This window comes from Channa argus, chromosome 4 (genome assembly GCF_033026475.1).
Source record: "Channa argus isolate prfri chromosome 4, Channa argus male v1.0, whole genome shotgun sequence".
NCBI classification, from domain to species: domain Eukaryota; kingdom Metazoa; phylum Chordata; class Actinopteri; order Anabantiformes; family Channidae; genus Channa; species Channa argus.
The window spans coordinates 29,562,396-29,588,223 of NC_090200.1; the positions used below are offsets into that span (position 1 = coordinate 29,562,396).

The following is a 25,828-nucleotide window of genomic DNA, read 5'->3' on the forward strand; positions in this document are numbered from 1 at the left end:
GCATGGTGGTGGTGGTGCCATGCCTGGTCTCGTGAGGCGATGGCAGCATGCCCCGACTGCGCTGGCCATAGTGCAGTGAGGCACATGACTGTGGGGGTGCCACCTATGGGAGCCAAGCTGCCTGCCATCTGACGAGGCAGGAGATCAGAGGGAATAACCATTGTGGTACAGTGATTGTACTGCAGCTGGCTACGGAATCTCTTCCTCATGCGGTAAGCGTATTGCGTAACTTCCTGTTTCTGCACACTGTTGGGTTTCTATCGTAGGATTGTTTACTGATTAATTGCAGCCCTCATTTACTTAAATAAGTGTTTTCTTCACACAACAATTAATACTTGTCGTGTCATACACTTGTTATTACACAAGCACTAGCTCTTGTAAAACATAACTAGCTAATGTTTACTAATTCCACATTTTACCTATTTTAGCTTCGGTACCTTAGTTGAATGACGTTGAATCATATTTAAAACTCCTGGCTAAAGATCAACGTAAATACAGTAAGATTATTATTCACACAGGAGTTAATGACGCCCGATTACGCGATAGTTGATAATAGAAGGTCACTTAAATGAATGTTGAATTGTTAACTTTGCCAAAACAATGTCGAACTCCGTAGTTTTCTCTGGACCCCTGCGAAATCTGAACCGTGATGACATGTACAGCCACATGTCGTCATTCAATCGCTGGCTGTCTAGGTGGTGTCCAGCAAACGATGTGGGCTACATAGATAATTGGAAACCATTTTGGGGAAAACCTAGGCTGATTAGGAGAGATGGCATCCATCCTACTTTAGATGGTGCAGCTTTCTTATCAAGAAATATGGCTGGTTATAATAGACAACCAAAAGAATGACAATCCAGAGTAGAGCCTAGGATGCAGAGATCCAGTCCTACACACCTCTCTGCAGTGTCCTTACAACTGTCACCCCCCCACAACTCCCAAATACCTATAGTTTTAGTGTGTCTGTTCCCCGACAAACTAAATTACATAAACCAAAAACCCCCAATGCACTGAGCTCCTTTCCTCCTCTCCTCTCACCCCACAATTGTCACAATTGCATGACATTAACTATGCGTGTTTTCTCCTGTAGTTGTCTTTCTCCTTCTTTGTCTCTCTCTCTCTGTCCCTTTCTCCAGGTGTCCCCGGGCTTTAAAGCTGTGTGTTTTTTCCAGTTTGCAGCTACCCGTCCTACCAACCTACCCGATATTTTGTTGTTAATTTTTCTTTTCTCTCTTCTCTCTCTCTTCACTTTCAAACTCACCCCAACCGGTCAAGGCAGATGGCTGCCCACCCTGAGCCTGGTTCTTTTGGAGGTTTCTCTCGTTAAAGAGAGTTTTGCCTGGGGCTTGCTCAAGGGAGAATTGTTGGGTTCTCTCTATACATCTTTATAATAAATGGTCTGCACTTGTATAGCGTTTTCTACCTCTTGGCACTCAAAGCACTTCTCATTCGTACTCACAATCACACACACACTCCTAAACCAATGGGGGAGCTGCTATGCAGCTGGCCAATGCTCACCAGGAGCAACTAAGTTGGGGTTCAGTGTCTTGCTCAAGGACAATTTGACATGTGACTGGAGGAGCTGGGGACTGAACCAACAACTGTGAGATTGGTGAACAACCGCTCTACCTTCCTGCGCCACAGTCGCCCCTTCTTGACTTTATTCTGTAAAGAGATAACTTTACATAAGAGATAACTTGAGATAACTTTGTTGTGAATTGGCGCTATATAAATAAAGTTGAATTGAATTGAATTCAGCTCCTCGAGAACAGTGAACCAGATAAGGTGGTCCAATGTACTGTTCCAGCATGATGGACTGGTTGACTAGTGCGGCAGTTTTTATCCAGTGTCTTCTTTTTGCCGGCTTCCAGGCCTCCTGTCTCAGCGGAGCAGGCCCGTGTCAGGACAGGCCATTGGACATCCGACAGGACCAGAAGAACACGGGTTGGCACTGTGTCTCCAGCCGAGGTTACAGAGCCAGACCAGGGCAGCATGACATCAGGGTCCTGGGTCACTGAAGAAGCAATCGGGTGGATAGACTGTTTGGTCCATGTAGCTTGAGGTATTTAAAGCTTAGGTACTTAGGTGAGGTACTTGAGGCAATGTTGGAAAACTCCGAAATAAAATCCTTATTTCTGCTTAGTTTGTTTTCCATGTTTATTATGTTCTGCATGGTCATTGAATGTCTCATCAAGAAAGTAGGATAAGGCAGAGCTGGTGGCTTACCAGAGAGTGTTGGAACACTTCAAGTAAACATGTTGCTGCTCATGTTCACCTAAATATAAACATTGCATGATAGCTCTGCCACACTGCTAGCATGGAAACATTTTTGAAAGGAAACTTAAAGCTGATGGTAATTCAAAGCTAACAGCTTCAAAGGCTGCAGGTACCAAAGACAATAAAATATGATAAGGCATATCTCGCTTTCTGTTTTACCCACATGACAGTTGTAATAAGAAGAGGCCACGATATGTCCAGTGTCTCAAAATATTAGCATCTAATATTATGAGGCCGAATAAGTTAAGACGCCACTTAGTGACTTCACAGCCCGAATAAAAAGATAAGCCTTTTTAAAAATAATGTGTGCAGTGCCTAGCAAAGTCAGCTCTAAAAAGCAGCATTTGTACCTCCAAATGCTGATCTCGCTTCTAAAAAAGGAGGGTACAGAGTAAAAAACCACACCTTATAGCTAAGGAATTAATACTGCCTGCCGCTATTGATATGGTTTCAACAATGATTGACGATTGAACTAACAGCCAACACATTAAGAAAATCTGCTGAAAGCTTTCAATAAAACTTTTCAATGCTCATAATGTGTTGTTAACTTTTATTTAAGATATAAACAGATTTAAACTGCCAAGTGGTCCTGATGAAAATACAACCCCAATTCCAAAAAGGTTGGAGAGATGTGTAAAACATAAATAAAAACAGAATGCAATGATTTGCAAACCTCATCAACCCATATTTTATTCACAATAGAATATAAACAACTACATATCATATGTAGAACCTGAGACATTTTAACATCTCATGGAAAATATTGTCTCATTTTGAATTTGATGGCAGGAACACATCTCAAGGTGGAAGAGGGTGATGTTTACCATTATATAGCATCCCCTGTACTGATGTCTGTAAACATCTGGTAAGTGAGAAGACCAAGTACTGGAGTTTTAGGAGAGAAATGTATTCCCATTCTTGTTTGATGCTAAATTCTAGCTGCTCAACAGTCCTGGGCTTTTGTTGCTGGATTTGTTGTCTTATGATGCGCCAAATGTTTTGTATAGGTGAAAGTTCTTGACTGCAGGCAGGCCAGTTCAGCACCTGGACTCTTCTCCTGTGAAGCCATGCTGTTGTGATGGATGCAGTATGTGGTTTAGCATTGTCTTGCTGAAAGATGCATGGCCTTCACTGAAAGAGACATTGTCTGGATGAGAGTATATGTTGCTCTAAAATCTCTTAGTACTTTACAGCATTGAAAAGTGAGGTACAAGGCAAGCAAAAATCTAAGTCAAGGAGAAAAACATCAAGGGAAAGACATCAAAAAGTGATTAAATTTCAGATGTGTTGCTGCCATCAAATTCAAAATGAGCTAATATTTTCCTTGAAATGGTAAAATAAGTCAAGTCCTATCAGAAAAGTGATTACATTTGAGATGTGTTGCTGCCATCATCGGTTGATGATATTTGCATAAAAGGGGAGCCCAGCAGAACAAGTTTAGGAATCACTGCTTATGTTCAATTATTGATCAAACGATTAACCAAAAAATAAATAAATGGTGCCCATGCACAACACTGGTTATGCAGTTGATTGTAGTGCAGGTGAGTGCTGTGACTTCTCTTCTGAAGTGATTTTGGAGGAACGAAAAAAGTAGTTTAATGCATTTATTAACTCACTCTAAAAGCACTGATGATAAAGTAACTGTTTTGTATAATGTCATCCTCTTTGTTGCCTCACCTGACATTGCACTTCCTGCGGTGCGACTATTGCGTGTGTGCACATCGCAATGTCAATGCTAAAAAAAGAAATCATGCAGCTCTACATCACACAATAATTGTTGCTATTAGGTGGCTATGGAGACATATTGTTACTTTCTTTAATGTGAAATCCATGCGCAAAGACAAGTGAAAGGGAGAGGAGATGAGATGTCTGATATTTCCATATCACTGAGGTAAATGGTAAATGATCTGCACTTATATAGCACTTTTCTACCAATTGGCACTCAAAGCGCTTTGCACTGCTTCTTATTCACCGATTCCTATTCACAATCACACACACACATGGGGAAGATGTTATGAAGCTGGCCAACAATCACTAGGAGCAACTCAGCATCTTGCTCAAGGACACTTCCATCTTCCTGTGCCTCAGTCACCCACGGTAACTTGAGGTAACTTTATTACTTTTCTTTGGTTTTATTTTGTCATCTTTGCCTACTTTGGCTGCCATTACCCAGTTTGTTGACCACCAAAGCCAACACATGTGCAGCTGTCTTTAAGAAATGGAAACAGTTTACATATAAGTCATAACTCCATAGAGCTGCTGGTGTTGTTGTTTGAGGGACAGTAAAGGAAGTAATAATCTTGATCTTTTGTTTTAGTCAAATAACAAAAATGCAGGTTAAATATTTTAATATATCACAGAACGCTAACCTAGGTCTGACCCATTGCAAAAAACTGCGCATATGCACACAAGCACACACACACACACACAATATGTCAGGATCAGTTTAGATCAAGGATGTGCTTATTCATTAACAGTTAAAATCTGAGTTACAGAATGCAGGTTTTGTGTGTCTGCTTGTATATATAAATGTGTGTGTGTGTGTGTGTGTGCGCGTGTGTCAGAAAAAGCTGGCTGTAAGGAAGGCAAACATGACATACTGCAGCAAAGGCCAATAAATCCTGCAGGACTTAAAGACTGCAGCTGCAATCCTTCAATATCCTCACTAAGACTAACACCTGTCTGCTGCAGGTGAATGTCATGTTTCCAACAATAACTGCTGTTGCACTGATGAGAGATCTCCTGTCTTTAACATATGGTTTAATAATATTCAACTTATCCTATATTAGCCAGAAGTTAGCTTTACTGGATATATTCTTTGTTTGGAGCTATGCTCTGCAAATGTGTGTCTGTCAGGAGTTAAATTTTGATATAAGATGACAAATTATTTTGGATGCAATAGTGTATGTATATGCTTAAACTTTATTGATCCAGTTAAGAGTGGCTAAGGACCTAAACATAAATGGAATTCTACTAAGCACATTTTCGAAGGACTAACGGATCTGTTTGGTATAACATTAACAGTTGGTTAATTTGTAGAGGCTATGATATCTCTAAAGCCATTGAGTAGTCTTTTTAAATATAATATTAAATGCATGTGGTTATTTTTTAATACAAGTTATTGTAGTTGTTGGGAATCCAAGTATCTCTAAGTAACATTAATTATTTAAATTCTGATAATTGCAGTCTGAAAAAATTAATTCTATTCCTATTATTTGTTCTATAAACCTAATTTCCAGAAATGCTGAGATTTTGGGTAAAGTGTAAATAAAACTGGTAAGTCTTCATTAGATTTAATGAAGCATTGGAACTTTGTGGAAAATATGTTTTTACATGTATAGAATCTGATCAGTCATATTTAATATGATCATTTAAAAAAATTACAGTAGAGATAAAACACTCACTATATTCAGTTTCTAAGAAAAAAGTAAAAAATACTTTGAAGCTCACTATTGATTTAAGCAGATAGAAGTCATGCTTCCATTAGCTATTTTATATTTTTTTTAAATTTATAATATACTGTAACTATTTTTTTTATTATTTATTAATTAGTATTATTATTTATCTATTAGACTTCTAGCTAAGTTTTAACAACAATAATATCCAATAATATTTAGAGGCTTTGTAATGAGTTTCAAGTGAAAATGTCCATATGGGTTTACCTCTAAAGTGTATTACCCAACAGTTTCAACCTGATGTTTAAGAGTTTGGACTAACAGATGTGATGTTTTGTTTTTATTTATGCTTTAAGATGTGTCTAAAAATGGTTAGTGTTTATAATAAAAACCATCAGCGCAACTTTTAACATCAACATCTTGCATCTTTGTCTAAGAAGCAACTCTTAGAGAGATGCAATGCCTAGACCGTTACCTTAACCATAACAACTGACTACCTAACCGTCATCCTAAACCTAATTCCAACTTTAACCCTAAAAGCAAGTCATAATTGTCTTCCGCTAGTAAAATACTTTTTTAGTCTTGACTATATAGCAAAAACACACACACACTTCCACACCTCCATTGCTTACCTTAACAGCTACCAGCATTTTGTCCTTGGTGGGGCTCAGGTTGTAACATTCAGCCAAGAAGACCTTGCCGAAGGCTCCCTCTCCAAGTTCCCTCTTCAAAATAATATCTCGCCGTTTAATATGCTGGACATCTGATAGAGATGGAAACAGAGAGATACTAAGTTAACACCCAAATGTTACAAAAACATTGTAACACATCTTAAAAAGCAGCCCAAATTAGAAAACCAATCCCCAACATATGGATTTTTGTGCTCAGTCTTCTTATGCCCCTCTAAAAATACTGGTATAGAAAGCCCAAATTACTTGTTTTTTCTGTACACTGACATTTTCGGTTTAATATCGAAAGATGAAAATGAGACGAATAATCTAAATTTTCATTTTTCTTTTCTAAGCTTTTACTGCAGTCGCCTTCAGCAAGTGTTTTTTTTGGGAGGTTATCCCTTCAGTTTCCTTTTCAGCAGGTGACATACATGTTCAGATGGGTTAGGATTTGATTTGTCTGTCTTGGTCTGTCTAAACCCTTTCACATTTCCTCTGTGATAAAGTCCTGGCAGTGTGTTCTGATCATTGTCTTGTTGCATGATGTAGTGTCTTCCAATTAGTTTTGATGTGATCCTCTGTAAATATGCAAACCAAATGTAAACAATGAATCAGGACAAACCTGGGTAAGAAGAAATACATGTCAGTTCCAAAACTTTTGCTTATGTAAAATGTGGGTCATAGACATGGTGCTATTATCTGTGTTGTAATGTGATATAAATAACCAGGAGTGTTGAATTTTCTTGATAATATTTAGTGTGAAGCAAAGTTGCATGGTTGGATATTACATTTCTTGTGTGTGGATGTTTCTGTTTGCATGTGAATCTGTAATGTGTGCTTTTATCATGTCAAAGATTAGAAAGGAATCATCCAAGCATTTCTAAGACAGTGTTTGAGTGTGTGTGTTTGTGTGCAGGTGCTACTGCTGACAAGTTAATGCCCCTTCTTTTCTAAGGTTAATGACAATATTAAATAGCCAGGCTATTTGTAACAGTACTAATTAGTCTGCATGTCTAATTACACACAAACACACACACACATATACACACATGCGTGCACACACACATAGCTATCGTTGTAAAGCCTGTTTCACACATGACCTCCGTACAATGTCAGGAGAAATCAGCCTCGGACATTATCCAGATTTGCATCTCACGCATGTCAGACACAGCTGGAGATCGTCTGAGCGAGAAGTATCCTCACATTTGAAACGCAGCACGATTGCAATGCACAATCAGTGCGCACAGGAGGCACAACATGATAAAAAGTTCAACTCGACTACAATGGCAATCAAGTAATAGAAACATCATCAATGTCCTCGCTTGCTTCACTAAGTCTTCACTAATAGCTTCACATAGACATCCTATTCTCATATGCATCCTCTCCAAACAAAGCCAAGAGAATTTCAGAATTCCAGTGAAACACAAAAAAATAATATCCAATCTTCTGAAGCTCTGAGAACTGGCCCAAATGTCCTCAGAGAGATGGAATTGATTGAACTAAAGATGTGTAAACACACACCACTACACTTCTTGTAACAATTGTCTATTTGTTATGGTAAATGATCTGCACTTATATAGCGCTTTTCTACCTATTGGCACTCAAAGCACTTTACACTGCTTCTTATTTACCCATTCACACTCACAATCACACACACACTCATATACCAATGGGGGAGCTGCTATGCAGCTGGCCAACACTCAACGGGAGCAACTAAGTTGGGGTTCAGTGTCTTGCTCAAGGACACTTCGACATGTGACCAGAGCAGCCGGGGATTGAACCAACAACTGTGAACAACACAGGTGGACAACCGCTCTACCTTCCTGCGCCACAGTCGCCCATGTATGTTTCCATGACAACTAGCATGACATTTTCTCATTTGTCTATTTGAAGGTTTAATTCAAATAGTGTTTAATTCAGCAAAGCATTGAATGCAGATTAAATTCCTGTAAATGCCTTGACTTCTATGCAAAAAATACAAAAAGTTCAAACTTATTCAATAAGCCCTCACTAATGTGGTGGAGGAAGACAGCATTTAGTGTGTTTTCCTGGTATCTAGCTAACAAGCAGTTTAACATCATGATGATATATTAACTTTCCTCAATACAGGAGGTGAACATAATATTTGTATAGGCTTTTTAACAAAGCAAAAAACACACTGAAGAACAGAGAGTCCTGACCTGTGATGTGTGTTGTATACAGTGCATCCAGAAAGTATTCCCAGCGCTTACCTTTTTCTACATTTTGTTAGGTACAGCCTTATTTCAAAATGAATTATTTGGATTATCATTATTTTCCTCAAAGTTCTACAAACAATACCCCATAATCACAACATGAAAAAACTTTTCGAAATCCTTGCAACTTTATTGTAATTAAAAAATGACAAAAATCACATGCACATAAGTATTCACCACCTTTGCTCAATACTTTGTTAAAGCACCTTTAGCACATTTTGATTATGATGCTACAAGCTTGGCACACCTTTTTTTGGGGAGTTTCTCTGATTTTTCTTTGTTGTACCTCTCAAACTCCACCAGGGTGAATGGGGAGCAACGGTGCACAGCCATTTTCAGATCTCTCCAGAGATGTTCAATAAGGTTCAGGTCTGGGCTCTGGCTGGTCCACTCAAGGACATTCACAGAGTTGTCCCGTAGACACTCCTTTTATTATCCGGCTGTGTGCCGGAACATTGAAAGATGAACCATTGCCCCAGTCTGAGATCTACAGTGCTCTGATACAGCTTTTCATCAAGAATGTCTCATTACATTGCTTCATTCATCTTTCCCTCAGTCCTGACTAGTATCCCAGTTCCTGCCGCTGAAAAAACATCCCCACAGCATGATGCTGCCACCAGTATGCTTTACTGTAGCGATGGTATTAGCCAGGTGGTGATCGGTGCCTAGTTTCCTACAGACATGACACTTGGCATTTTCAATTCAACGTTATTTATATAGCGCCAATTTACAACAAAGTCATCTCAAGGCACTTTACAGAATAAGGTCCAGACTACACAAGTATGTAGAAGCAACCCAACAATTCCCCCTGGAGCAAGCCCTAGTCAACATTGGGGAGGAAAAATTCCCTTTAACGGGAGAAACCTCCAGCAGAACCAGGCTCAGGGTGGGCGGCCATCTGCCTTGACAAGTTGGGGTGAGTGGAAAGTGAAGGGAGAAAAGAAAAGAACAACAAAAAGCAACAAGAAAATGACAACAAAAATCAACAAGAAAACGAAAACAAAAAGCAACAAGAAAATGAAAACAAAAAGCAACAACAAAACATTATACAGGTTGGTAGGACACAAAATTAATAGCATACAGTGGTGACAAATAAATGTATAGAGAAAAAGAGGAGGGGAGCTCATTGCACTTACGGGAGTCCCCCAACACTCTAAACCTATAGCATCTTAAGTAGGAGCTAATTCAGGTTGAGTGAGCAGTTTTAACTATAAGCTTTATCAAAAAAGAAAGGTTTTAAGCCTAGTCCTAAAAGTAGAGAGGGTGTCTGCTCCCCGAATTTGGATTGGAAGCTGGTTCCACAGGAGAGGAGCTTGATAGCTAAAGGCTCCGCCTCCCATTCTACTTTTGCAAACTCTGGGAACCACAAGTAGGCCTGTATTCTGGGATCAAAGTGGTCTAATCGGGCGATACAGAACTATGAGATTGTTTAAATATGATGGAGCTTGACAATTAAGAGCTTTGTATGTAAGGAAGAGGGTTTTGAATTCTATTCTAGATTTTATGGGAAGCGGATGGAGCAAAGCTAGTGAAGGTGAAATATGATCTGTCTTCCCTAATCCAGTCAGCACTCTTGCTGCAGCATTTTGGATTGATTGAAGGCTTTTTAGAGAGTTATTAGGACACCCCAAAAGTAGGGAATTACAGTAGTCCAACCTAGAAGTAACAAATGAATGGACCAGTTTTTCGGCATCACTTTGAGACAGGATGCTTCTAATTTTAGCAATGTTCCGTAGGGGGAAGAAGGCTGTTCTAGAGATTTGTCTTATATGTGACGTAAACGCCAAATCCTGGTCAAAAATAACTCCAAGGTTCCACACCGCAGTACTGGAGGCCAAAGTTATGTCATCTAAAGTAACTATATTGTTATAGACAGCATATTTCCCATCTTTTTAGGCCCAAATAGAATAATTTCCGTTTTGTCTGAATTTAGAAGTAGGAAATTGTAGGACATCCTGGAATTTATGTCTTTTAGGCATGCTTCAAGTTTGACTAATTGGTTAGTATTTTCTTGTTTCACAGATAAATAGAGCTGGGTATCATCTGCATAACAGTGGAAATTTATGGAATGGTTCCTAATAATTTTGCCTAAAGGTGACATGTACAGATTCAAAAGTATTGGTCCTAGCACAGAGCCCTCTGGAACTCCATAACTAACATTTGGTGCACAAGTTGGAATCCGTCTGACAGATAAGTTTTAAACCAATGCAGTGTGGTTCCTTTAATCCCAAATCCATGTTCTAGTCTCTGTAATAAAATGTTGTGGTCAATGGTGTCAAATTCGGCACTAAGGTCTAGTATAATGAGTATGGACACAAGTCCATTATCTGAAGCCAGGAGAAGATCATTGGTGACTTTTACCAGTGCTGTTTCTGTGCTATGATGAACTCTAAATCCTGACTGAAAGTCTTCATACAAATTATTCCTGTAAAGGTGGTCACATAATTGTTTTGCAACTACTTTTTCAAGGATCTTAGAAATAAACGGGAGATTTGATATTGGTCTATAGTTGGCTTAATGACCTGGATCAAGACAAGGTTTTTTAAGTAATGGTTTGATTACAGCAACTTTATAGGCCTTTGGTACATAGCAAGTTTCTAAAGATAGGTTAATCAAATCCAATAAGAACGTGTCTATTAAAGGTAAATCATCTTTAAGCAATTTGGTTGGAACAGGGTCTAAAAGACATGTTAGTTTTGAGGAAGCGATAGTTGAACGTAGCTCAGTGAGATCTATGGGTGAAAAGCAGTCTAAGATGGATTGGGGGCTTATTGAGGATTCTGGACATAAAGATCTATTTGTAATATTTATAGGGAGGATCTGGTGAATATTTTCCCTAATGGCTACAATTTTATTAGTAAAGAAAGTCATGAACTCATTGCTGCTCAGAGTTAAGGGAATAGTAGGCTCAACAGAACTATGGCTCTTAGTCAGCCTGGCTACAGTACTGAACAGAAACCGGGAGTTGTTCTTGTTTTCCTATATGAGTTCTGAATAATATGCTGTTCTGGCATTGTGGAGCGCTTGTTTGTACATTTTTAAACTGTCTCTGCAGGCTAACCAGGATTGTTCTAAATTAGTGGAACGCCACTTCCTTTCTAACTTTCGTGACGCCCGCTTTAAGCTGTGCATTTGTGAATTGTACCACGGAGGTCGGGACATCTGATTCACTGCCTTCTTTTTCAGAGGGGCAACTGTATCTAGTATCATACGCAGTGAGGCTGCAGAATAATCAACTAAATAATCAATTTGTACAGGAGTAAGATGGCTACTCACCATAGTATTGACACATCGTGGTGAAAAAGATGAAGAAATAATTTCTTTAAATTTATTCAAAGCATTTTCCGATAAACGTCTGCTGTAGTGGAATTTTTTTCCTCACTGCTGTATAGTCCGTTATTGTAAATTCAAATGTTATTAGAAAATGGTCAGGCAGAAGAGAATTATGAGGAAATACTATTAGATTATCAGTTTCAATGCCATATGTAAGGAGAAGGTCCAAGGTGTGACTAAAACAGTGAGTGGGTTTATTTACATTTTGGGAAAACCAATTGAATCTAATAATGAATTAATCGCAATGCTCAGGCAGTTACTGTCGGGATCTACATGAATGTTAAAGTCACCCACTATAATGACTTTATCTGTACTAAGCACTAAATCAGATAGAAAATCAGAAAATTTAATCAAAAACTTTTCCAGTTTGGGTGTGAAAGGTTAAGAGAAAGGCTCTCAAATGAATTCTAGCAATGTTTAGGTCTAGGGTTTATTGATAAGCTAAAATGGAAGATTGCTGCTACTCCTCCACCTCGGCCTGTGCTTCTAGGAACATTATAGTTAATATGATTTGGGGGGGTTGACTCATTTAGTCAAGTCAAGTCAAGTGGCTTTTATTGTCATATCTACTATACACAGTGGTACACAGTACACAGTAGAAACGAGATAACGTTCCTCCAAGAACCAAGGTGGTACAAAACAACACAAGCTATGTAAAGTGCATCGAGTGCAACCTAGTACAGTACAGACAGACAGTGTAGACAGACAACACAAGTAACATAGGACAGGACACAGAACCTAAGACAGTGCCGACCAGTAAACCTACTGTATACTAATTTTACAGTACAGTACAGTCAAGAGTGCTAAGGCTGTAAAAAGAGCAGCATGTAAACTGTATAGTGCATTTGAATGTCCAGCATGTAAACAGTGCAATAGCATTGGAATGTGCAAAAAACAGCAGGTAAACAGTGTAGTGCGGTAAGTGTAGAATAATAAAAATAAATAAATAAGTGGTGGTGGAATGAATTGAGATGAGTAATGATGAGTGATGAGAGTGTGTTGAGTTCGGTTTGTAGTGTGTTTAAGTTCCATTTCAGTTCTGTGCATTGAGGAGCCTGATGGCTTGCGGAAAAAAACTGTTGCAAAGTCTGGATGTGGCGGCCCGAATGCTTCGGAACCTCTTTCCTGATGGCAGGAGTGTGAAGAGTGTTTGATGGGTGTGTGGGGTCGTCCACAATGCTTTTGGCTTTGCGGATGCATCGTGTTGTGTAAATGTACATAATAGAGGGCAGAGAGACTCCGATGATCTTCTCAGCTGTCCTCACTATCCTCTGTAGGGTCTTGCGATCCGCGACGGTGCAGTTCCCAAACTAGGCAGTGATGCAGCTGCTCAGGATGGTCTGTAGAACATGGTCAGGATGGGGGAAGGGAGATGGGCTTTCCTCAGACCTCTCAGGAAGTAGAGACGCTGCTGCGCTTTTTGGTGATGGAGCTGGTGTTGACTGACCAGGTGAGGTTGTCCGCCAGATGAACACCTAGGAATTTGGTGCTCTAACTGACTATCTCCACTAAGGATCCATCGATCATCAGTGGAGAATGGTCGCTCTGTGCTCTCCTGAAGTCCACAACCATCTCTGTAGTTTTGTCAACGTTCAGAGACAGGTTGTTTGCTCCACACCAGGCTGTTAACCGTTGCACCTCCTCTCTGTAAGCTGACTCGTCGTTCTTGCTGATTAGACCCACCACGGTCGTGTCATCGGCAAATTTGACTATGTGAGTGAACAGCAAAGGGCTGAGCACACAGCCCTGAGGGGCCCCAGTGCTCAGTGTGGTCGTGCTGGAGATGTTGTTCCCGATCCGGACTGACTGGGGTCTCCCAGTCAGGAAGTCCAGAATCCAGTTGCAGAAGGAGGTGTTCAGGCCCAGTATGCTCAACTTCTCTATCAGGTGCTGAGGGATGATTGTGTTTAATGCTGAGCTGAAGTCAATGAACAGCATTCGTACGTATGAGTCCTTATTGTCCAGGCGGGTGAGGGCCAAATGGAGGGTTGTGGAGATGGCATCGTCCGTGGAACGATTTGGACGATACGCAAACTGCATGGGGTCCAGGAAGGTTGGGAGTTGGGACTTAATGTGCCTCATGACGAGCCTCTCGAAGCACTTCATCACGATGGGTGTGAGCGCAACGGGATGATAGTCATTGAGGCAGGAGACAGTAGACTTCTTAGGCACGGGAACAATGGTCGTTGCCTTGAACCACGTCGGAACAACGTTGCTGCTCAGGGAGATGTTGAAGATGTCTTTGAAAACGTGCGCTAGCTGTTCTCTCCCAGGAATGTTGTCAGGTCCAGCAGACTTCCTTGGGTTAACTCTGCATAGAGTTTTCCTCACTTCCGCTGTGGTTAGACATAGCACCTGGTCACTGGGAGGAGGAGTGGACTTCCTCGCCTTCACGTTGTTCTGTGCCTCAAACCGGGCATAGAAGTGGTTCAGTGCATCTGGGAGGGAGGCGTCGCGGTCACAAGCAGGTGAAGTTGTCTTGTAGTTCGTGATCGCCTGGACACACACGTTAGCATTTATCCACGGCTTCCTGTTGGAGCGTGTAGTGATGGTCTTGGAGATGGTCACATCATCAACGCACTTGCTGATGTAGCTGGTTACTGTTGACGTGTATTCCTCCAAGTTGATGGAATCGCCGTTGGTTGCGGCCAGTCAGTGCACTCAAAACATTCTTGAAGAGCAGAAGTAGCTACTGCTGGCCAGGTTTTCACCTGTTTCAGAACCGGTTTAGAGCGTCTGACGAGCGGTCTGTATACTGGAATTAGCATAACCGAGATGTGGTCTGAGTAGCCGAGATAGGGGCGGGGCTCCGCACGATATGCGCCAGGGATGTTTGTGTAAACAAGATCCAGCGTGTTCCCTCCTCTCGTTGCAAAGTCCACATACTGATGGAATTTAGGGAGCACAGTCCTGAGATTCGCATGGTTGAAATCTCCAGCAATAATAAACAGTCTGTCGGGGTGAGCGTTCTGCAGGTCGCTAATAGCACCGTAGAGTTCACACAGTGCCTCCTTAGCATTAGCGCTAGGGGGAATGTACACTCCGACAATGAAAACAGTGGTGAATTCCCATGGTAAATAGAACGGTCTGCATCTAACAGTCACGAGCTCCACTAGCGATGAGCAGAAATGTGAGACAAGCACAGAGTTCTTGCACCATTCCGTGTATATATAAACACACACGCCACCACCGCGAGTCTTACCGCACAGAGCAGCGTTTCTGTCGGCACGAAACACGGTTAGCCCGTCTAGCTGGATGGCGGCTTCCGAAACTCTGTCACTGAGCCACGTCTCCGTGAAGACAAAGATGCAGCAGTCTCTGAATTCTTGCCACTTGGTCCGCTGGAGTCGGATGTAGTCTAGTTTATTGTCCAGGGAGCAAATGTTGGAAGGGAGAATGGACGGTAGAGCTGGCTGGCTAGGGTTAGCATTTAGCCTAGCACGGACACCCGCCCGCTTGCCGCGCTTCCGCTTCCTCGAGCAGCGCTTCCGACGTCCCCTCACCTGGCCACCGGCGTCAGGTGACACTGAGGGCTGGGGGCCTGGTGTTTGTTGCTGGGGTCGCAGCAAGCTGAGGTCGCGAAGGTTGCCAATTACTTCCTCGTGCAGATTATTGTATGCATGAACCCTGTGCCGCAGCAATGTCTGGCAGTCGTACACATGAACACAGCTGACTGTGGTGTCCATGTACTGTAAAGGGTCTGGCTAAATACGGCAAAAGCACCATTTTTGGATCCGGAGAGGCTGCTGCGAGCTACTGCCACGCCGCCATCTTGGAAATATTTAGACTGACATATTCTTCCTGTTGTAACCAGGTTTCAGTAAGACAAAATAAATCAACTTGATGATCATTTATCAAGTCATTTACTAACAGATTTAGAAGAGAGAGATCTGATATTTATTAATCCAAATTTAATAGTTTTGGGTTTTGGTTCAGTATGAGCAGTAGTCTTAACTTGTATTAGGTTTTTATGATTAACTCCCTTTGTGTTCATTTTTGGTTTGAAAAGTTTAGGTGGTCGTGGAACAGACATAGTCTCTATGGGGCAAAGAGCAGTGTGGGTAAGATCATAACATTCAACAAAATAATAAAATTCCCTGGGTGAAAAATTAGAATCCATAAGAGTTGCATGTTGTCTGTTGGTAACGTCAGATTCTAATGGATTAGTTGACACGATTAGCTGCAGTAGGTGTCGTCCAATGTAGCCGGGATCCAGGCCTCCTGTGTCAGCGGCGAGGAGCAGGCCCGTGTCGGGACAGGCCATTGGTTGTCTGACAGGGTCAGAAGACTGCGGGTTGGCATCGTGTTTCCAGTGGAAGCAACAGGGTCACTGAACAAACAGCTGGGTGGATAGAGACTGTTTGTTCCATGTAGCTCGAGGTATTAAGAGCTGCGAGGTGCTTCGCTTGTGCGGTGGCAATGTTGGAAAACCGCAAGATAAGTTCATTTTTTTTGCTTAGTTCGTTTTCCAAAGGTTTGATGGTTTCTTGCAGCAAAACGTGTACACAGTTTGAACAGACCGCCATTTGGAAACTACGGAAGTGACGTAGCTCATAGAACATCTCTATCATTCATGCCAAAGTGTTCAGTCTGTTTTCATTAGACCAGAGAAATTTGTTTCTCATGGTCTGATAGTCCTATACAGGCCTGATTAGTGGAGTAATGCAGAAATGATTGTTCTTCTGGAAGGTTCTCCTCTCTCCACAGAGAAATGCTGGCGCTCTTTCAGAGTGACCATCAAGTTCTTTGTCACCTCTCCGACTAAGGCCCTCCCCTCTTGCTGAGTTTGGCCAACTGGCCTGTCTAGGAAGAGTACTGGTGGTTCCAAACATCTTCCCTTTACAGATGTGGATGCTGTAGAAATGTTTCTATATTGCCAAAATTAAGAGCATCCTGTCTCAAAGTGATTCCGAAAAACTGGTACATGCATTTGTTACTTCTAGGTTGGACTACTGTAATTCCCTACTCTCAGGATGCCCCAGTAACTCCCTAAAGAGCCTGCAATTAATCCAAAATGCTGCAGCAAGAGTGCTGACTGGAACTAGCAAGAGAGATCATATTTCACCTTCACTAGCTTCTCTCCATTGGCTTCCCATTAAATTTAGAATAGAATTTAAACCCCTGCTTCTTACATATAAAGCTCTGAATGGTCAGGCTCCATCATAAATAGAAGATCTCATAGCACCATATCATCCCAGTAGACCACTTCGCTCTCAGAATGCAGGCCTACTTGTGGTTCCCAGAATTTCCAAAGGTAGAATGGGAGGTAGAGCCTTTAGCTATCAAGCTCCTCTCTTATGGAACCAGCTCCCAGTTCAGATTCGGGAAGCAGACACCCTCTCTACTTTTAAGTCTAGGCTTAAAACCTTCCTTTAATAAAGCATATAGTTAGTTATAGTTATGCTGCCATAGGCTTAGACTGCTGGGGGACCCACCCCCCGATGCACTGAGCTCCTTTCCTCCTCTTGACCATCTCTCCTCTCCTCTCACCCCGCAATTGTCACCACTGTATGTCATTAACTCTGTGTGTTCTCTCCCGTAGTTGTCTTTGTCCTCCTCTGTCCCCCTCTCTCTGTCCCTTTCTGCAGGTGTCCCCCGACTTTGAAGCTGTGTCCTACTGGTCCTACCAATCTGCCCGATGTTTTGTTGTTGCTTTTTGTTGCTCTGTTCTTTTCTCTCTCCCCTTTCCACTCACCACAACCGGTCGAGGCAGATGGCCGTCCACCCTGAGCCTGATTCTGCTGGAGGTTTCTTCCGTTAAAGGGAGTTTTTCCTCTCCACTGTTGCCTTTAGCTTGCTCCAGGGGGAATTGTTGGGTTCTCTTTATACATCTTTATAATCTTGACTTTATTCTGTAAAGTGCCCTGAGATGACTTTGTTGTGAATTGGTGCTATATAAATAAAGTTGAATTGAATTGAATTGAATTGAATAGATCCACCTCTACTCATAATGCACTCTAGTACAACTCCACTGCCCACTTTGACTTTAATAATAAACAGACAGTAGAATTATTACCTGTCTGACAATTTAAAAGTAAAAACTGAAAAATTATAACATTGCAAAAGTAGAATTTATGGCAGACCTGCTGTATTGCATTGCATTAAATTACAATTAAAGTAGGTTTATTAGGTTTCTGTACTCTGGTGAAGGTAGCTGTTGGTGGTTAAAATTTGCAGTTTTGGCTCTTTCTGGTGTTTTAGTATGTTTTGTTCTGTTTACCAAACTTTACTGTCTATTTTTCATTAAACGTTTAATTTTAAAAGCTTGATTTTACATACAATTTAAATATTTTATATACAATTCATATACAATTTGATATAAATAAAGGCTTGCCTTTCCCAAGCCTTTTTCAGACTTTAAGATTTAATTTAGTTTTATCTTAAAAACTAATTTTAAGACCATGAACAAAAATCACTCCAGCTATAAGCAATGGTTCAAAAGCCTTAAGAAGTAAAGTTGTTTGAATAATGTCATGAGCATTGTCTGGGAATGTGTGCTGTTGTTAATCTGTCAAGCTGTGTGTTGCTGGCCCACCTACTATTCATTAGCTGCTCCTGGAGATTTTAAAGAAAAATCACAAGCTTGAGAAAACTGCTACCATGCCTCTGTCTTTTATTTGAGTAACCTTATAATTCTGCTTGCATTTTAGTCATGCCACTATGGTGGTATTAATGTTGACAGCTTAGTATGGATCAGTGTGATGATCTAAATGGTGGCAGAAAACATGAAAACCATCAGATCTTCGTTTGATCTTCCTTTGAAACTTTTCCATATCATAAAGATCAAAACATGGCATGTTTGGGTTTGGAATAATAAAAATGTAATTAAGATCTAATTTGGAGATGATATCACAATGTGGTAAAAGACAAATTTTAACAAGAAAAAATACTGGCACAAATAATATTAAATGGACATGATCGAGGGTATAAAATCACAGACACAGAGGTAGCAATACCTCTGTTAGGACATACACAGACCCTGAAATATATAGCTTGTGATTATCACACAAGTTGACTCTTGTGATAGATCAGCATCACCATTGGCAACAGCATCAGAACTGTTTGGGTATGTGTGCAGTGAAGTGGGGCAGTGAGTCTCTCTCTCTCTCCCCCTCTGTGTGTATGTGTGTGTGGTCTCCCAGGGGATCTGCTGAGATTTATGTGGATGTAATGGCAAGAAGGGCTTTGCGGTGCCGCTGAGGCACACTACTATCTTTGTTCAATAGAGACACCAGAGAGACTACAGGAGATACAGCTACAGTAAGAGCGAGAGAAGAAAGAGCAAAGAAGGCAAGAAATATAGAGATGTGGATGTTTTAAAAAGTAGCTAACCTAGGCTACCTGAGGGAGAACTACTAATACTACTAGGAGTCATGAGAAAGGATGTAATTAGACATTAAGTTTATCTTTGCTCATATTTCCAGGTGCTCACGTTTTCCAGTAGATGTTCATAAAAGTAACAAGATCCAATAAGTCCAGAAAGGTGCCTAACTTGCAAAACTATACACAAGGCATGCTTGGCTTGTGTATATATGTGTATACGTGCTTGGACATGTAAACAAACATGAGCATTTAGATGACAAGAAAGTAGAATGAAGGTTTGTCCTAATTATCTAAACCATTTGAAAGTGAGCACAACTGAATCTTTTAGAAGTTTATTTTCACCTTCTTTTCATTTCTAAATAAGTTTGACATCACTGTTTTACACTCAGATGTCAGCCATGTCACACAACTGATATGCTCATATTTTAATTAATCCAGCTATCTACACTGCCTTTGCATTTTTTTTTATGTTTAAAGCCTCTTCTTTTCGGTCAGTGTACATAAAAATTGCTTGACCGAAAGCAACCATACCATGTTTTTCTACAAAAAACAGAGATATACATCAGCTGAAAAACTGCTTAAACAAGTTGTTGTTGCTTTAATTTATGTTAAGATATTAAGATATATTGCTTACTGGTAATGCAACCGCAAGGAGACACAAGCCAGTGTCTTCTTGTGCCAGTCCAAAGTCTGGATAAATGTAGAGGGTTGTGTCAGGAACGGCATCTGACGTAAAACACATGCCAAATTTAAAATGCAAATCATGACTTTGACACCGAAAATGACTTCCATACCAGATCGGTCGGGGCCCGGGTTAACAACAACCACCACCGGTGCTGTTGACACGGTACCGGTGGAAATTGGACTGCTGTTGGTCGAAGAAGGAGAGGAGGAAGGTGTGTTCGTAGGCAGAGACAGAAGAGGAAAGCTAAGAATGTAGGACTGACAATAGGGACTTTGAATGTTGGGACTATGACAGGGAAGGCTAGAGAGTTGGTTGACATGATGCAGAGAAGGAAGGTGGATATACTGTGTGTCCAGGAGACCAGGTGGAAAGGTAGCAAGGGTAGAAGCTTAGGAGCAGGGTTCAAGTTGTTTTACTAAGGGTCAGATAGGAAGAGAAATTGAGTAGGAGTTATCCTGAAAGAGGAGTTTTTGAGGAATGTTCTAGAGGTGAAAAGAGTATCAGACAGGGTGATGAGTCTGAAGCCAGAAATTGAAGGCGTGATGTTCAGTGTTGTGAGTGGTTATGCCCCACATGTAGGATTTCAGTTAGAAGAGTAGGAGAAATTCTGGACTGAGTTAGATGAAGTGATTCAGAGCATCCCCAGAGGTGAGAGAGTGGTGATTGATGCAGATTTCAATGGACATGTAGGTGAAGGGAACAGAGGTGATGAGAATGGGATGGGCAGATTTGGTCTTCAGGACAGGAATGAAGAGGGACAGATGGTGGTAGACTTTGCAAAGAGGATGGAAATGGCTGTAGTGAACACTTTCTTTCAGAAGAGGCAGGAACATAGGGTGACATATAAGAGCGGAGGTAGAAGCACTCAGGTGGATTACATCTTATGCCAACATTATCTGAAAGAGATCAGTGACTACAAAGTATTGGTCGGGCAGAGAGTAGCCAGACAACACAGGATAGTGGTGTGTAAAATGACTCTGGTGGTGAAGAAGATGATGAGGACAAAGGCAGAGCGGAGGAAAAAGTGGTGGAAGTAGAAAAAGGAAGAATGTTGTGTAGTTTTCAGGGAGGAACTGAGATGGACTCTGGGTGGTTTGGAGGGGCCTCCAGATGACTGGACCACTACAGCTAATGTGATCAGGGAGACAAGTAGGAGGGTATTTGGGGTGTCATCTGGAAAGTGGAAAGTGGACAAGGAGACTTGGTGGTGTCATTGTCTTCCCAGCCAGACCTTCAACACAACATCAGCATCAACATTGGAGCTACAGTGATTGTCCCCACTAAGTCGGCCAAAAATCTGGGGGTTATCATCGACGACCAACTGAGCTATAAGGACCACATCTCCTCAGTCTGTAGGTAATGCAGATTTGCCCTCTACAACATCAGGAAGATCCGACCCAACTCATTGTACAGGCGCTGGTCATATCTCGTCTTGATAACTGCAACGCTTTGTTAATGGGGTTACCGGGATCCACAATCAAACCGTGGCAGATGATCCAAAACGCAGCAGCTCACCACATTTTTAATCAGCAAAAAACCCATGTCACACCACTCTTCAGATCTCTACACTGGCTTCCTGTAGCTGCTCGTATTAGGTTCAAAGCTCTGTCTCTTGCTTACAGGGTGGTTAACTCAACAGCTCCTGCTTACCTCAACTCACTCATTCAAGTCTACAATCCTTCCTGTCTGCTGCAGTCTGCCAACGAACGACGTCTGGTCACCAAGCGAAACTTTTTAGCGCAATGATGGAACGAGCTACCAAACTCTGCACGCTCAGCGAACTCAATCCCAATATTAAAAAAAACTGCTGAAAACAGAACTCTTCTGCATCTTCCTTTGCAATTAAATCTATAAAAAGAAGAAAAAAAAATCCTTTCTGCTATTTTTCGCACTTGCATCTTGCGAAATGTACACTTTTTTTTTGATAGGACTTTGCTTTGATGTTTTCTCCTTGACTTAGATTAGTGCTTGCCTTTTACCTCACTTGTAAGTCGCTTTGGATAAAAGCGTCTGCTAAATTACTTCATGTAAAAGTAAATGTGGTGGTGGAACAAAGAAGTTCCGGAGTGTATACAGTGAAAGAGGTTAGCTAAGAAGAAGTGGGACACTGAGAGGACTGAAGAGAGAAGACAGGAGTACAGGGAGATGTAGAGTAAGGTGAAAGTAGCGGTGGCAAAAGCCAAACACAGAGCATATGTGGGCTTGTATACTAGATTGGACATAAAGAGGGAAAAGTGGATTTGTACAGGTTCGCCAGACAAAGAGATAGAAATGGGAAGGATGTGCAGCAGGTTAGGGTGATTAAAGATATGAATGGAAATGTAATAACACGTGCCAGAAGTGTGATGGAAAGATGGAAGGAGTACTTTGAAGAGTTGATGAATGAAGAAAATGAAAGGGGACGTAAAGTAGATTGACTGGTGTGGAGGAAATAGCAAAGATTAGTAAGAGTGAAGTGAGGAGGACGTTGAAGAGGATGAAGAGTGGAAAGGCAGTTGGTCCTGATGTCTAGGAGAGGTGGCAGTAGAGTTTCTGACTAGTTTGTCTAACAAGATCTTGGAGAGTGATAGGATGCACGAGGAATTGAGGAAAAGTGTACTGGTGCCCATTTTTAAAAACAAGGTAGATGTGCAGAGCTGTGGCAACTACAGAGGAATAAAGCTGATGAGCCATACAATGAAGTTGTGGGAAAGAATAGTGGAAGCTCGGCTAAGGGCAGAGGTGAGTATTTGTGATCACCAATATGGTTTCATGTCTAGAAAGAGTACAACAGATGCAGTATTTGCTTTGAGGATGCTGATGAAGAAGTACAGAGAGGGTCATAGGGAGTTGCATTGTGTCTTTGTAGATTTAGAGAAAGCGTATGACAGGGTGCCAAGAGAGCAGCTGTGGTATTGTATGAGTAAGTCTGGAGTGGCAGAGAAGTATGTTAGAGTGGTGCAGGACATGTATGAGAGCTGTAAGACCGTGGTGAGGTGTGCTGCAGGTGTGACAGAGGAGTTCAAGGTGGAGGTGGGTCTGCATCAAGGATTGGCATCTGACAGGCTGACAGATGTGGTTAGACAGAAATATCCGTGGACTATGATGTTTGCAGATGACATTGTGATTTGTAGTGAGAGCAGGGAGCAGGTGGAAGAAAATCTAGAGAGGTGGAGGTCTGCTCTGGAAATTAGAGGAATGAAGGTTAAACGATCAAATATGCTTGTTTCTGCCAATTGCAGCAAAATACTGAAAGGAAAGTGGGTTTGCCTTCATATTTGACCCAGAACAACTCAGTTCAGCATGGAAATATCATTGCAACAGCTTTTATTTAGCCAGAAATCAAGAGTGTAAGTTTTTATACGCTTAAAAGCATTTTCAGGCCGAATGAGCAAATATGCTTGTTTCTGCCAATTGCAGCAAAATACTGAAAGGAAAGTGGGTTTGCCTTCATATTTGACCCAGAACAACTCAGTTCAGCATGGAAATATCATTGCAACAGCTTTTATTTAGCAAGACAGAAATCATGTGAGTCAATGAGAGGGATCCTGGTGGAACAGTAAGGTTACAGGGAGCAGAGATGAAGAAAGTGCAGAGCAATGGAGAGAGTGTGGAAAAGATGTGAAGAGGCAAGTGCAGGCAGGTTGGAACAGGTGGAGAAAAGTGTCAGGTGTGTTGTGTGATAAAAGAGTATCAGCGAGAATGAAAGAAAAGGTGTTCAAGACGGTAGTGAGACCAGCGATATTGTTCGCATTAGAGACAGTGGCACTGAAGAAAAGGCAGGAGGCAGAGTTGGAGGTAGCAGAGCTTAAGATGTGGAGGTTCTCTTTGGGAGTGACGAGGATCAGCTCATGTTAGATGTTTTGGAGATAAAGTCAGAGAGGCCAGATTGAGGTGGTTTGGATATGTTCAGAGGAGAGACTGTCAATATGTCGGTAGAAGGATGCTGAGGTTGGAGCTGCCAGGCAGGAGGTGTAGAGGAAGACCAAATAGGAGATTTATGGATGTAGGGAGAGAGTACATAAAGTTAGTTGGTGTGAGAGAAGAGGATGCAGAGGATAGAGTTAGATGGAGGCACATGATTCGCTGTGGGGACCCCTGAAAGGGAACAGCCGAAAGGAAAAGAAGAAGATATATTGCTTTCTGGTAACACTATTTCTTTTTTAAATAGAACTTTTGTTATGAGCAGTAGTTTTGTAAACATTTAAATTTAGTCATTTGGCAGAGACTTTTAGCTACCCATTATCTCTATGAAAATCTATGATTTGTTAAAATACTGCTTGTTCAAGGGTTTTGGACAGGACTGGCAGAAGACAGATATGGGGCAGAGATTATCGGCACAGGGTAAGAGGCTGTGTCAGTGGCTGTGTCTGTGTCAAGGGTGGAAAGGACAAGTAGTGGGGCTAGGGCTGCAGAGACCAGGGAGGAAAACTGCTCAGGATTGAGAGACCGAAGGTTGTGGTGGAAAGTGACAAGTGGGCTGGGAGTATGGAAAGACTAAGGGGTCAAGACTGTAAGCTGAATGAAGAAATTATCTGATAAATGTCTGTGGTGCATCTTTCTAGGTCAGGATATGTACTAAAAAGTGAGAGTTGTTTCTGACATTTCTGTTCACTCTGTTGATTTAGTCTGAAGAACTGCAGCTGTTGCTCTTCTGGTTAAGTTGATATTTGGATTGTTGTAGTTAGTTTCATTCAAATCACATACTTTTTGCACCTTTGAACTACCAAATATAGTCTTACTCTTTGGGGGAATGTTTGCAATTGCAGTCTTTTAGAGAACATGTGAATAAAATTAACTGATAATTGTAACAGTAGCTAGAAAGCCTTTAATCAGCTAAATCAGCTTTTTCTAAAGCAATTTGTTTGATAATTATAAGATACCCGCTGTTAGTTACAGTCAGCTTAATGATATATTAGGCTAGACATACTCTTGTATCAATTCAACGGGTGGCCTCACTTTAACATGAGTCTGAAAGCTTGCATCAATTGTATCATAGTGGGGGGTGGAGTTGTACTATAGTGCATTATATTAAAAGGTTGGTCTTATGTTTTGGCCACCCCATTCAAAATAAACAAATCTATTGCAAACCCAACCAGCAGCTCTGCTGCAGCTATGCATTGCAATACAATTTAACAAGTGTACCTAATGAGATAGCCAGTGAGGGTATGCTTAAATGGAATTTTACCCACCATCCTGCTTGACAATAAATATATTTCCTCATCCATATTTCTGATTTGCACACTTTGACCAGCCACCTCACTATATAAATGTCAGCCTGCAGCCTGCTTCTTGCTGGTACTTCACCTTCACCTAATCTTCTCTGACCGTTTTTATACAGAGTTATTTGAATTTTAAATGATGTGTCGATTCTGAAAGTGTATAGTGCCGCTTTCTCGTTTGTTCTTTAGCACAAGTATTTTTTAATTGACACTCATCTTCAAAGATGAATGTGTGTACTTACAGGTGGTGGGTTTGTTACAGTTGTGTCCATGTCTGAAGTACTGTGGATTCTCTATGACGGGGATCCTTGTCATTCCAATTACCACAGCATCTGGGCCTGCATCCAGGGTGCAGGGACTGATAATCCCATGGTTCACATGATGAAGGGGGCTGGCAGAATCTTCCTCACCACTTATTACTGCTACTGGTCCTGAAAAGATACAGAGAGAGTGATTAATAATATGTTTTTATTGCCACTCTCACAGAGTAAGTCAGTAAATGCTATTGAAGTCCCTAGTCGATACAGCTGTCAGTAACTTATTCAGTGAATCATGTAATCACTAATGCAGTTAATGATTAACGTTGTAGTGAGAGCAGCATGACTCAGCATGACTCAGCATGATGCAGTATCATCTATTACATCAGTCAACCAGTCAATCAAACATACAGAAATCCTATTGAAAAAATATAAATTAGTTGTTTTGATCA

General features: G+C 41.2%; 1 protein-coding gene across 7 annotated transcripts in view; it reads right to left on the bottom strand.

Annotated features, from left to right (window-relative positions):
• ntrk3a (neurotrophic tyrosine kinase, receptor, type 3a) overlaps positions 1-25,828 on the bottom strand; it is a 215,954-nt gene that overhangs the window by 35,413 nt on the left and 154,713 nt on the right. For all 7 annotated transcript variants that reach the window (XM_067502388.1, XM_067502387.1, XM_067502385.1 and 4 more), the window contains 2 exons: positions 25,362-25,550; positions 6,305-6,435 (listed from right to left, as the gene is read on the bottom strand). In XM_067502388.1, the coding sequence (XP_067358489.1) occupies positions 6,305-6,435; positions 25,362-25,550 (320 nt within the window). The remainder of the gene's footprint in view (positions 1-6,304; positions 6,436-25,361; positions 25,551-25,828) is intronic.